Consider the following 14,110-nt stretch of genomic DNA (forward strand, 5'->3'; position numbering starts at 1 on the left):
ATTCTCCTGTGTTGAAAAGTCGGTTGGAGCGCGTGTGTGTGTGTGTGTGTGTGTGTGTGTGTGTGTGAGAGAGAGAGAGAGAGAGAAAGTAAGTTGCCCAAAGAGCTCAATACAGCTTAATTAAAATGTGTTGAATGGCAGTCTTTTCCCTCTCTCCCATGTGTAGGGTTATACTCTCAGTGCTGTGGGGAAGAAAGAGGTATTTAAAAAAAAATAATAAAATAAATAGATAAATAAATAAAATTTCATCACTGCTGTGAGCTGGTAACAAAACACTACTGTGGGCTGGTGCTTTCAGAACCATTAGCTGTGTAAGCAACAACTCAATGTTAAATGCTTTAAAAAAAAATTAAATAAATAATTAAAAAAAATAAATTAATAATAATAATAATTTTTTTTAAATGGAAAAACATGGACAACCGGACCAACAGTGAAGTCCAAGCTTTATTGACCATCTATGACAGAGGTAATACAACATGGTTTTGAGGAGTCCAAGCAAAACACAAAAATCCTCACTAGCATTTCCTGCTAAGGTTACTCGAGTAAGCCTGCTGAGTTACTTCAGCGTTCCTACCAGTGGCGCGAATGCAAATAGGAAAACAAAAAAGCCCTTGAAGGTATGTGTTTCTCAGGGGAGCGCCCCAGTGGGTCGTTCCCCTCAAAAAAAATATCCTAAATGAGGCTGGAGCTCATACCGGCCACTGTTGTGCATGAGTTTGAAATTCGATCAATCCTGTAGGAGGAGTAGCGATTTTTCTGAAATTGCATATGACCCCTGTGTCGCCACATCCATGGCAGGTGGCACCACCTGGTGAACAATTCTTGTTGGAATGTATTTAGAGTCTTTTGGGTGAGTTTCAGTGAAAACATCCCAGCAATTTACGAAGAGTAGTGTCTGGTGTGACGGATCACGCAAAATTTTCAAACGGCCATATCGTAAATATGACAGGTGGCACCACCATCTTGAAACTTTTATGCACACCCAACTGGGGAAGATTGTATGCAAGTTTGATCGAAATCTGATCAATCCTATCGGAGGAGTAGCGATTTTCGTGTAATTGCACTTGACCTCTCTGTAGCCTCATCCATGGTAGGTGGTGCCACCTGGTGAACAATTCTTGTTGGAATGTGTCTTTAGAGTCTTCTGGGTGAGTTTCAGTGAAAATGTCCTAGCAGTTTATGAAGAGTAGTGTTTGGTGTGACAAGTCATGCAAAATTTTCAAACGGCCAAATCATAAATATGACCGGTGGTGCTACCATCTTGAAACTTTTATGCACACCCAACTGGGGAAGATTGTATGCGAGTTTGATCGAAATCTGATCAATCCTGTCGGAGGAGTAGCGATTTTCGTAAATTGTGGACAGACGACGGTCGGATGAGCTAATAAATCAAAATTGACAACATCGCAATGGGCAAACTGGCACCAAGAAATCCTACACATCTGAAAACTCGTATTTAGTTGGTTTGTTAAGCCACTGTCAAGTCTTATATAGATTCAGAATGTATGGTGTAGCTTGAACACCGTTTGGCTGACCAAAAAAACCCCAGTCCTGATCCATCCCGGACATCCTGCTCCGAAAGGAAATACATCAACATAATCAGATCATGGCTCTTCATGAGCACTTTCATAGCCAAGGCGTGGTATTAAACCAGCTGTTCCAGCTGTCTGTACATCATTGCTCTGTGAAGTGTGCGCATTTAAGAATCATAATTTCACAAAATGTGGTTTAGTGTTTAGTTGAGTCAGACTTTTGCGTCCTACTGAATCCCAATAAACTTTGTTTCCTAAGGCTAGGTATTCCAACCTGCTTATACAAGTTTAAACTATCAAGATCACTTTATGACCCATCAAGAGACACACCCACCCATAAAGGGTTAAATAACGCAATGCCGTGTCAATGGTCAGAACAGACAGTTTGGAATGATAATTACCGTATTTTCTGGACTATAGAGCGCACCTGCATATAAGCCGCATCCGCTCTATTTTTAAAAAAAAATTAAAAAAAAGATATACAAGCCGCACCGGGCTATAAGCCGCAGATATCTATGTTGAAAAATTAGATATTTACTGCATGTACAGAACGATTTTGGACTGTAAATGTACATGTACCTGAACAGATTCTTTCCGAACAGTGCCTTTTAACACGGCAGCAACTTTGCTGATTAAAACGGAACAGAACCAAGAGAAAATAACCGGTATTTATTTACCTTCATTTCTCCGGTGTTTGAAACCACAAGTCACTTTAATCATCTTCGCTGGATTTGAAAATAATTACCAGTTAGTAATTTGTCGTGCGTGTTCTATCTGCTAAAGATCTGCTAATTCTTCTTTGTATTGATTTTTCGTCTATCTTATTTTTGATTCTACTTCCGGTTAGAGCGCCCCTAGCGGTGGAAGAAAAATCCACAGAATAGCCGCACCTTTGTATAAGCCGCATGGTTCAAAACCTAGGAAAAAAGTAGCGGCTTATAGTCCAGAAAATACGGTATATCATTATATTACAGCCATTTTACACAACCATAACCATCACAACTATTTACTGCTCTGGATCCCTTACGTATCATTTATCAAACACGTACTGCATGTAGAAACAGTTGAAACCAGCCTTACTCTCAGGGTCACAAAATGCATCATGGGAACCCCTTGAAGAGAGAACCAAATGCTTTTAGACTATTGGGGTTTTAAACTGGAGAAAGCCACCATGCCTGATCCAGTGGGAGCGTGCACTGCCGTCAGACTGCCAGTAGGACACGGTTTCACCGTTGGTCATCCGGTGGATGTCTGGGCTGTTGGATGAGGCCTCGATGGAGCTGTAACACTGAGACACCACCTTGACCCGATCCACTTCCGGGCCCTGGGTCAGCTCTGTCCCGTACTGAATGTCCAAATCTTTAAAGGAAAGAAGGATGAAAAGAAAACAACACACCAGGTTAAAGAGGAACAACTAATATAAAGAGGAAGAGGGGACATCTAGCTGAACAAAAAGCGTGATTACGGCCGTGATCACGGCACAGTTTCTCAATGTAAAATGTAATCACGGGATAATGTGATGCTACATCATTTTCACGAAGACATGATTCACTGACTGACGCTTTTGGTATTTGCAATATCCCTTGCTAAACAAATGAGGCCTTCAATGATGGCGTAGCTCGTTCCGGCCCTGTCTAGCCCAGAAGGAACGATCTAAAGTGAGCCACCTTGCGCAGTTCTACTCTCAACCAATCAACTGTAATTAAGCAAATCTGGGTAGAAATTATATGCACCCTAGGTACCCCTACCTTCATGCCAGAAGGAATCAAAATCGGTGAAGATTTGAAGGAGGTGTGTGGAAACGGCTCATTAGGGCTTAATTACACCATATTTCATTAGTAATTGCAATTATGCAAATCTGGGTAGAAGCCATACACACCCCAGGTAGACCTACCTTCCTGCCAAAAATAATTAAAAATCAGTGAAGAACTGAGGAAAAAAAAAAAAAAGGTGATTTTTGTGAAATGTGGACGATGGTGTATGAACGATGTACAACACATGATGGCATAAACTCATCACCTGTCAGCCAGATGAGCTAATAACCAAACCAAACTTACTATCCAATTCATATTGTCTTAAGGTGTCGTGTTTTTTGGGGGACATAATAAGTCATACTTGCCAACCCCCAGAGAAAGAAAATTGGTAGATCTGATTACATGATGCAGTCACACACTTCTAGGGGTTCTGGGGGCTTCCCCCCCGACCCGGAAAATGTTGAAAAACAAAACGGTCTATTTTCCTGCATTCTGAGTGTCACATCCGAAGAAAATTGACTGAAAACTCAGACCGACGTCAGCGTTTCCACAAAAAAAAAAAAAAAAAACCCACTGTTGGTCAGCGTGACTGGGAAGATTTCAGTTTCCTGGACAATTTGGAGAAATGCCGGTCAAACATTGTCCGTTTGTAATGAGGTTAAAACAACTGATCTCTCGCAGTGCGAGCAAAACATTTTTTTCTTTCCCCATTTATGATATTACACCTCAGCCAGGGAAATTCACTTTTCCATTTGGACCTGAACACCCAACATTTCGCTTTCTTTTCTGGTGGAGCAGCCATGACATCAGTGGTGTCCATCACCTCAGACTCCTTGTCATTAGGGTTGGGCGGTATTACGGTAAGAAGGTATCCCGAGGTATCCAAAAGTACCAACGGTATCGGTCTCATTACCGTCATTTTAAAAAAATATATATAATATCTAAATAAATATGGAGTACATGAGGTCATAATATAAAATAATAAATTGAAGATCATCCCGAATAACTGTGTGATCGTATTTTCACTAATTCTATCAATTTCCTAAAGAAGTTCTCATCGCGTGCAGGTCGTTACCATGGCAACCCTGCGTGACATTTGGAGTCTGACAGAAAGCTTCGCAAGAGACTGAGACCGCGGTTAAAAGATGGCAAGTCAAGATAACGAGTTAGTGGCAAAAAAAAAAAAAAATACAACATCGGCAGTGTGGCAGTATTTTGGTTTCAAACCAAACGAAAAGGGAGAGCCAGCAAACACAGATGAAGCTGTGTGTAAAGTATGTAAGAAGACGGTCACGGCGCGAGAGGGGAACAAGTTATGTTAGATCAAGACAACGTTTTAAGCAAGGTAAGGCCATTTGATTATTAATTTACCCGCCATGGCATGACGTGGGCCCATATGATTTTGCCTTGTGCAGCTATCACGCATTTGAATTAGGTTCGCCTCATTTGCGCTGAATGGTTTATCGCGCAGTCTAAATGGACTTGGGTGTTGGTTGATTCTTTTTCTTTTCTTTTATTTCCCATGCTTGAAAGGGTATGATCCTGCTCATCGTGTACTTTTTTTTGATGGAGTAGGTGAAATAGTGCTGCAAATGGCGTTTCAACGCAGACATGTGTAAACGACAGTTGAATGCTATTTTCAAGATGAAGGAAGAGTTGCGTGATGCTTTGAAATATCTCTTAATCCATTCATCAATGCACAAAATTCACTTTGCTGCTTAATCCATACCACAATGCACACAATTCGCTATGCTGCTTTTAAATAGTACATTTGAGGCATAGGCGCAGGTCTGGACAAGGTCCGCCGGTATAGGCGCACGTACACAGTAGGCCGAAACAAAATATTTTTTTCTCGGTAATACCGTATACCCCGGGAAAACACAGAGACAGTTTAAAGGTATCAAAATTTGGATACCGCCCAACCCTACTTGTCATCATTGTCGTTAGAATTGCTTGGTTTCCGGGGGGGGAGACAACCCATACATTTTTAGGCTTGTCTGTTCAGCCATGTCTGATCCCCCTCACTCCTCATTATTGCAGCCAGCATATATGTGTTTGTTTTGACGTTAGTGCACACACTTTATTAGAATGAATAAAATGTAGCCTAGACAACAGGTTACTTAATTCCCTGTATATCGGCAAACCCATGTCCCCCCCCCCCCCCCCCCCCCCCAAAAAAAAGGAACAGGCTTGTTCATTAAAAAAAAAAATGGAAGGGTGGCGTCGAAAGTCGAAATTGTTAGCGCATTTTACTAAAATTCTAATCATGTGGAGGGAATTTTTTTTTTCATCCGAAGAGATTTAATTTTGTCTGACTTTCCAAGATTTTTCCGGTCAAATTCCGGCAATTACTGAACAACGGAAACACAGACAGACATGGTTCATAAAATGCTGCTTCTCACCTCGCCTTGATGCTTTGATGCTGGATGATCCGACAACCAAATTGCCCTGAACTTCTTGCCACAGCAAATCTTCCCCCTCCCCTTTGGAGAATTCATTATTCAAGATCACCAGTGTGTGTGTTTTTTTTTTTTAACAAACAATAACATTTGTTGTAATACATGACCTCATTGGTGATCAGCTAGAACCATAATGAGAGCCAATGGAATGGCGTGATCGAGCGATACGATTTAGATTCAACATTATTGCACCGTTCTATTGTTTCTTGGCTTCACCTACTACGAGTATTTGAGATCAGAAGAGTAAATCCAACAGGGTTCGTTAATTATTTATTTTGTAACACGGTACTTTTTAAAACTACATTACATTAATGGCCTTTAGCAGACGCTCTTATCCAGAGCGACGTAGAACATACCCAGAGCAGCCTGGGGAGCAGTTGGGGGTTAGGTGCCTTGCTCAAGGCCACTTCAGCCATTCCTGCTGGTCCAGAGAATCAAGCCGGCGACCTTTTGGTCCCAAAACTGCTTCTCTAACCGTTAGACCATGGCTAGAACTTAAAGCGGTAGGTGGTGTTCACCTGTCAAGTAGTAGACGACCACGTGAGTCGGTAAAGTTGGCAAGTATGATAAGTTTCAAGCCCTGTGACAGACAGGTGACCTGCCCAGGGTGGATGTACCCCGTCTCACAACTGAAGTCAGTTGGGATTGGATCCAGCTTCCCCTGCAACCCTGACAGATAACAGGTAAAAGATAATGAATGGATCGGTTTCAATCCCAGCAATTCTACAGCCATTCCTGTCCAGGAGTCCCAAACAGCAAAACTGGTCAAAACAGCGATAATGAGATACGCATCACAGTTACGAATACATATTTATTCCTTTATTTCCTGCGTGGGAGGGATGCTGTTAATCTCTCCCCTGTCAATCAGAATGACAATAACTATACACGAGTGTCTGTAATCTGACGTATGCAGAAGAGGGCAGATAGCGCTTTCCTCCAAGTGAGTTACACTTTCTTTTTCTACAATTTCTAGTGACATTGTGTCGGTCCGAAGAGAAGCCACTACCTTTCTCCTTTTGCAGAAGGTAATCCAGGAAGTCCTGCAGCACTGCAGCCCTCATGGCGCTGATGCTATTGTAGCCATCCAGAATGGGGAAGGGAATTGCACTACTTGGGATGCGATTCCTGTGCAGGAACTTCAGGATCTTTGAGGCGTGTGCACCTATTCTGTCTTTTGACTTGGAGAAGATGTCCACAAATCCTGCAAGAGAATGACAGGGAGAACAATTAGCTCTGAACAAGAGTGCCACGCCCACAAAACAGCAGACAACGCTAATGTAAGAAAAAGAGCTTCTGAACTGACACGCAAGTACAAACACGTCCTTGTTCTTACTGGATGGATGTTGATGACCACTATAATTACAAACAACTATAGATATTTAGACACAGCCTAAAAGTGGAGCTCTTTATTAGCAAAATATTTGCAAGGGAACAAAACCAACCTGAATAGAATAATATTAAAAAGCATATGAATCATCAAATTGTGTCGTGTTGTGTATTTTGTGCCAATAAATTGCTGCATTGTCTTCTGATAGTGAGACCAATAATGAGATACACATCACAGTTACAATACATATTTATTCCTTTCTTTGACACTGCATGCCATGAGCCAGAAACAACACCACGACATTTACTACGATGAGACTCTGCTGGGTGCCTGGTGGACAGCAGTGAACCAGCGCTTTCACTTTACATCATTACTATATAGTTATGATCGAATATCAAACTTGATGCGTCAAACAGTTATCTGGTTACATCGGTCATGTCCACGCACACATGCAGCACCATTAGGACTAATTACCATACACCTGTTCCTGATTAGAGTGCAATCACAGCACATACATATAAGGACTCTCAGTAACACACAGACTTTGAAGTGTATGCTCTATAGCCTGCGTCTAACGTTACCAAGCCTTGTATTTTGTATCAGTTTTCTGGTTTTGACCCCGTTTGTGTTTTTTAAACTGCGAGTATTGTATTCACTCTGATATCCTGTCTGTTTCTCGATTCTGCCTTCACCTCTATTTTGGATCTGTTTGCTAGCATGCTTTCAATAAAACTCTTCACCCATCTAATCGCCCTTACATAACACAAACTGTCAACTGTCCAATGAGCCAGTGGACTAATTAAAAAAAAAAAAAAGGGGGTCTTAACTAGTTTTATATGAAACAGCCATGAATATTTAATGTAAAATGTGAGAGTAAATTATTCCACATTATTTTTTTAAAAAGCAATTTTAAAATAAGTGCTGGATAAAAACCCATCTATCTTGTCCGGTGGTCAAGTGCTTATGAGATGCATTGCCTTGCACTTACTGTATAATCGAATTCCCTGTGGTACAAAAACATCATATGGTTGCAAAAGCCATCAAAAGAAGTCAGGTCAATGTATTACCATATTCTCTCAAGTATGGAGCACCGCGCTCCATGCTATGTGTGGGGAGCTCGGCTACAAAAAAAACCCACAACAACTACTACTACTGCAACAACAACAACAGCAGCAACAACAGCAACTACTACTACTACAACAACAACAACTACTACTACTACTGCAAACAACTACTACTACTGCTGCAGCAACAACAGCAACAGCTACTACCGCAACAACAGCAACAGCTACTACTACAACAGTAAGCCCTCAGTATTCGCGGGGGTTAGGGACCAAACATGGCCGCGAATAAGCCAAAATCGCGAATACTTGTAACACCTCCCCCCGCATAAAACTGCTCACTAATGCTTATTTTGATGTCTAAAACACTCCCTATACCCTAGGCTATGATCCCAAACACTTTAGATATGCACGGTACTCTCGTTGTAGCGCACGGTACTCTCGTTGATGCCGTAGTGACGAGCCACTGCCGCAAAACTCTTCCCTTCCTTTAGCATATCGAGAAGTCCTACCTTCTCCTGCAGCGTCATTACCTTCTTCTGGTGCTTAGGTTCCTTGGCAGGAGCCTTAAAAGATGCAGAGCGTTTAGGAGCCATTGTAGGGTGTAAAAATTATTCAAAAATACCAAGCACGCACAACACGTGAACAAGTCTGAAATATGCGAACCGTGAGACTGTACTGTACAATGCGCTCATTCGTATCAGCCAATGAGCAGCAGCCCGCCATTCAAACTTCAGCCAATAGCGAGCGAGCATTCGGCTCCGAGAATGTAGCAGTGCGTAAAACGTTCGATATGTTCGCCGCAAATGACCGCGAATCGCTGAGATTTCCGCGAATGTATAGGAGATATGTTCTATATAAAATCCCGCGAATATGTGAATTCGGGAATACTGAACCGCGAATAGGCGGGGGTCTACTGTACTACTACTACAGCAACAACTACTACTACTGCAACAACAACAACAACTACTACTACTACTACAACAACAGCAACTACCGCAACAGCAGCAGCAACAACTACTACTACTAAACAACAGCAGCTACAACAACAACAACTACAGCAACTACAACTACTACTACTACAGCAACTACTACTACTACTACTACTATTCAGCAAGAGCAGCAACAGCTACTGCCGCAAGAGCAGCAACAGCTACTGCCGCAAGAGCAGCAACAGCTACTGCCGCAAGAGCAGCAACAGCTACTGCCGCAAGAGCAGCAACAGCTACTGCCGCAAGAGCAGCAACAGCTACCGCTACAGCAGCAACTACTACCGCTACAGCAGCAACTACTACCGCTACAGCAGCAACTACTACCGCTACAGCAGCAACTACTACTACTACAACAGCAACAACAACTACTACAACCCCGATTCCAAAAAAAGTTGGGACAAAGTACAGATTGTAAATAAAAATGGAATGCAATAATTTACAAATCTCAAAAACTGATATTGTATTCACAATAGAACATAGACAACATATCAAAATGTCGAAAGTGAGACATTTTGAAATTTCATGCCAAATATTGGCTCATTTGAAATTTCATGACAGCAACACATCTCAAAAAAGTTGGGACAGGGGCAATAAGAGGCTGGAAAAGTTAAAGGTACAAAAAAGGAACAGCTGGAGGATCAAATTGCAACTCATTAGGTCAATTGGCAATAGGTCATTAACATGACTGGGTATAAAAAGAGCATCTTGGAGTGGCAGCGGCTCTCAGAAGTAAAGATGGGAAGAGGATCACCAATCCCCCTAATTCTGCGCCGACAAATAGTGGAGCAATATCAGAAAGGAGTTCGACAGTGTAAAATTGCAAAGAGTTTGAACACATCATCATCTACAGTGCATAATATTATCAAAAGATTCAGAGAATCTGGAAGAATCTCTGTGCGTAAGGGTCAAGGCCGGAAAACCATACTGGGTGCCCGTGATCTTCGGGCCCTTAGACGGCACTGCATCACATACAGGCATGCTTCTGTATTGGAAATCACAAAATGGGCTCAGGAATATTTCCAGAGAACATTATCTGTGAACACAATTCACCGTGCCATCTGCCGTTGCCAGCTAAAACTCTACAGTTCAAAGAAGAAGCTGTAATTAAACATGATCCAGAAGTGCAGACGTCTTCTCTGGGCCAAGGCTCATTTAAAATGGACTGTGGCAAAGTGGAAACCTGTTCTGTGGTCAGACGAATCAAAATTTGAAGTTCTTTATGGAAATCAGGGACGCCATGTCATTCGGACTAAAGAGGAGAAGGACGACCCAAGTTGTTATCAGCGCTCAGTTCAGAAGTCTGCATCTCTGATGGTATGGGGTTGCATTAGTGCGTGTGGCATGGGCAGCTTACACATCTGGAAAGACACCATCAATGCTGAAAGGTATATCCAGGTTCTAGAGCAACATATGCTCCCATCCAGACGATGTCTCTTTCAGGGAAGACCTTGCATTTTCCAACATGACAATGCCAAACCACATACTGCATCAATTACAGCATCATGGCTGCAAAGAAGAAGGGTCCGGGTACTGAACTGGCCAGCCTGCAGTCCAGATCTTTCACCCATAGAAAACATTTGGCGCATCATAAAACGCAAGATACGACAAAAAAAAGACCCAAGACAGTTGAGCAACTAGAATCCTACATTAGACAAGAATGGTTTAACATTCCTATCCCTAAACTTGAGCAACCTGTCTCCTCAGTCCCCAGACGTTTACAGACTGTTGTAAAGAGAAAAGGGGATGTCTCACAGTGGTAAACATGGCCTTGTCCCAACTTTTTTGAGATGCAGGGTTTCCCATACATAGACCATTGTGTGGCGCAGCGCCACACAATGGATTCCTAGCGCCACACAATCAGACTCGCGATTTTGAAAAAAAAAAAAAAATTCCGTTGCATATCGTTTCATTCATTCATAGTGCTCTTTCTTCTCGTTCGCGCACACACCTACACACACACACACAGAGAGAGAAGGAGAGGCGTGTACACAGGCCTGCCGTTGCGCATATACCCGGTGTCATGGTCTGATCGCGCGCTGGTATAAATTTACCATGCGCAGACCGATTTTTTTCCTGGTCAACTTCCGGGAAGTCTAAATTTACCATTTCTTGCTGCGATTTTGTACCGAGCATTTCAACACATTTGTGGACTAATAGAACACGAATTGTGACTACAATTGTGAGATTTGATTATCAGTAGACAAGCTGTTGAATATGGATGAGGAAACAATCATTTCCCAGTCACAAAATGAAGATCAGCAAAACATACAGTCCAAAGAGGCACGAGACCAGCGAGTCGCCATTTTCAAAAGAAAGATAACCCAATTCTGACTAGGTCCAATGACAGGAGTCTAATTATACCAGGTTGGTAAATTTGACATAATAACTATATTATAATCATGATGAGTCTCACTCAAACAAATCAATATTCATCAAGTTAAAGAGAAAATAATTTATTTGTGGATCAAGTATGAACGTAAATCCCATATCATATTGGGCTGGTAAATTCTGACTAGGCCCAATGACAGCAGTCTAATTATACCAAGTTGGTAAATTTGAGAGAATAACTAAATTATTATAATCATGAGGAGTCTTACTTAAACAAATCAATATTCATCAAGATAAAGTGTAAATAAGTCAAGTATGAACATGAACATGAATTTCATATTAGGCTGGTAAATCCAGACTAGGCCCAATTATACCAAGTTGGTAAATTTATACTGTGGTAAGGTTAGACCGTGGCTGCTACAGTTTAAATTTACCTGGTAAATTCAGACCGTGACACCGGACTGCAAGCAGGCCTGTTAGGCTAATTAAAAATAACGCAGCCTTCCCGATTCGCCTTCCAACCCCTTATTTTAAAAGGTAGCCTACGTCGTGTTCGTGATGAGCTTTATCATAGCCTTCTTGGCTTACATGAAACGGACATCCCTGAGTCAGGCTATAAACCAATTTTGATGCATACAGTAGCAGCTTGACGCGAGGAACCGGCCTTATTGCATTATCCCGTTTATCCCGCTTCAGCATTCATGCAAGTTATTAATAATGGCTTGACATTCACAATAAATAAGGATTTCCCACTAGCCTAAATAAAATGATGTTATACTCGCGGGGATGCCTAGTTGATGCTATCTGAAGCATAAAATCTGAATATTTTAAGAAACAATGCGGTAGTTGAGATAGGCTACTGTAGGATGCCCATAGGCTAATAATAACTTCGTATTTATTTGACTATTATAATTTCATTGACTCTCAATGTTTGCTGCTTTAGCCCAGATGAGTATTGAAAAGTTTTCTTCTGAATTGCAAGCGGGATTTCTCAGCTATGAATAGGGTAAGCACATAGAAATTCAGTATTCCTTTGTATTTTTTTTTGATGTAATGGAAATTTTTAGTGCTTTGATGATGAAGAAAATGTACTTTATCCATAGATTAAAACAGACCTCAGGAATAGGCTCCAAGGGGAACACCTGGCAGCCTGCTTACGAATCTCCATAAATGGTCCCGAACCCAATGACTTCCCTTACGATAGGGCACTTGAGTTTTTTTTCAGGAAGCCACGCAGAATTAAATGTTCTGATAGGGCATGCAGGCTTTGCACCAATGAGGGTAATGCTTTTTCATTATTGTTAGTTGCCTTGGTGTTACCTTAAGTGGTTTCTTACATCTAATTATGATAGTTTATTTTATTATTATTTTGTTGTTACATTATACTATTTATTTCATTTTAGTATTGGTTGAGGTAAGTGTTGAGTTCAATATTTAAAATAAAAACCTCCAGCTTGTTTTTTGCAATTTCTTCCTTGAATGTCAACTAAAGAAATAATTGAAAGATTGCCACCAAAAAGGCAAAAAACTAAGGTAAAAAACTTCAATTTTGGTGAGTAATTTTCATAAATTTAAAAGACAGGTTTTCCACCAACATCAAGCCCAGCAAACTAATGGCCTGCCCTGTAATGTAAAGTTGGGTCGAGGAATGAAACCAGGCAGGGTTCTGGTAAAAATTGTTTTAGCTGTCTTCTCTTAAAGAACTTAAGAATTTAGATTGAACTGAATAATCTCAAATGCTTCTTGTAGCTTTAAAATAGTCCCAGCAGGTGACTGAAGAAAAATACTGTGTGTTTGAACACCGCCCGCTGTAAACACTTTGCATACACCCCAATGACCGACTCCACCGACCGCCACGACACCACCATGCACGATTCCCTCATCGGCACAGTGGAGCACCACAAATTGCTACCTGGTCTGTGGGAAACACTGATGTGTTGTTGTCGTCATGAAATTTAAAAAAACCTAAATTTTCTCTTTAAATGATACACTTTCTCAGTTTAAACATTTGATATGTCATCTATGTTCTATTCTGAATAAAATATGGAATTTTGAAACTTCCACATCATTGCATTCCGTTCTTATTTACAATTTGCACTTTGTCCCAACTTTTTTGGAATCAGGGTTGTACTACAACTACTACAACAGGAACAACTACTACTACTACTCAACAACAGCAGCAACAACTACTACAACAACTACTACTACAACAGCAACAACTACTACTACTACTACAATAACTACAACTACTACTAATACTACAACAACTACTAGTACTCAACAACAGCAGCAACAAATACTACTACTACAACAACAACTACTACTACTACACAGCAGCAACAACTACTACTACAACAACAACTACTACTGCAACAACTACAACTACTACTACTGCAACAACTACTAAACAGCAGCAACAACAACTACTACTACAACTACTACAAGAACAACTACTACTACTACAACAACAACAACACTACTACAACAGCAACAACTACTACTACTATTCAACAATAGCAGCAACAGCAACAACAACTACTGCAACAGCAGCAACAACTACTACTACTGCAACAACAGCAGCAGCAACTACTACTAAAGCAACAACAATAATTATAGCCACAAGTGGCGCTCTGCGGGGTCCAAGCACAAGTTCGGTT

The 14,110-nt window shown here is 41.1% G+C and overlaps 1 protein-coding gene across 2 annotated transcripts in view; it reads right to left on the reverse strand.

The window, feature by feature from the left end:
- Positions 1-14,110, reverse strand: part of zzef1 (zinc finger, ZZ-type with EF hand domain 1) — a 173,338-nt gene that overhangs the window by 120,848 nt on the left and 38,380 nt on the right. For both annotated transcript variants that reach the window (XM_060912546.1, XM_060912545.1), the window contains exons 3-4: positions 6,752-6,946; positions 2,708-2,891 (exon numbers count right to left, since the gene is read on the reverse strand). In XM_060912546.1, coding sequence (XP_060768529.1) covers positions 2,708-2,891; positions 6,752-6,946 — 379 coding nt within the window. The remainder of the gene's footprint in view (positions 1-2,707; positions 2,892-6,751; positions 6,947-14,110) is intronic.

Source organism: Neoarius graeffei, chromosome 28 (assembly GCF_027579695.1).
Source record: "Neoarius graeffei isolate fNeoGra1 chromosome 28, fNeoGra1.pri, whole genome shotgun sequence".
Classification (NCBI taxonomy): Eukaryota; Metazoa; Chordata; class Actinopteri; order Siluriformes; family Ariidae; genus Neoarius; species Neoarius graeffei.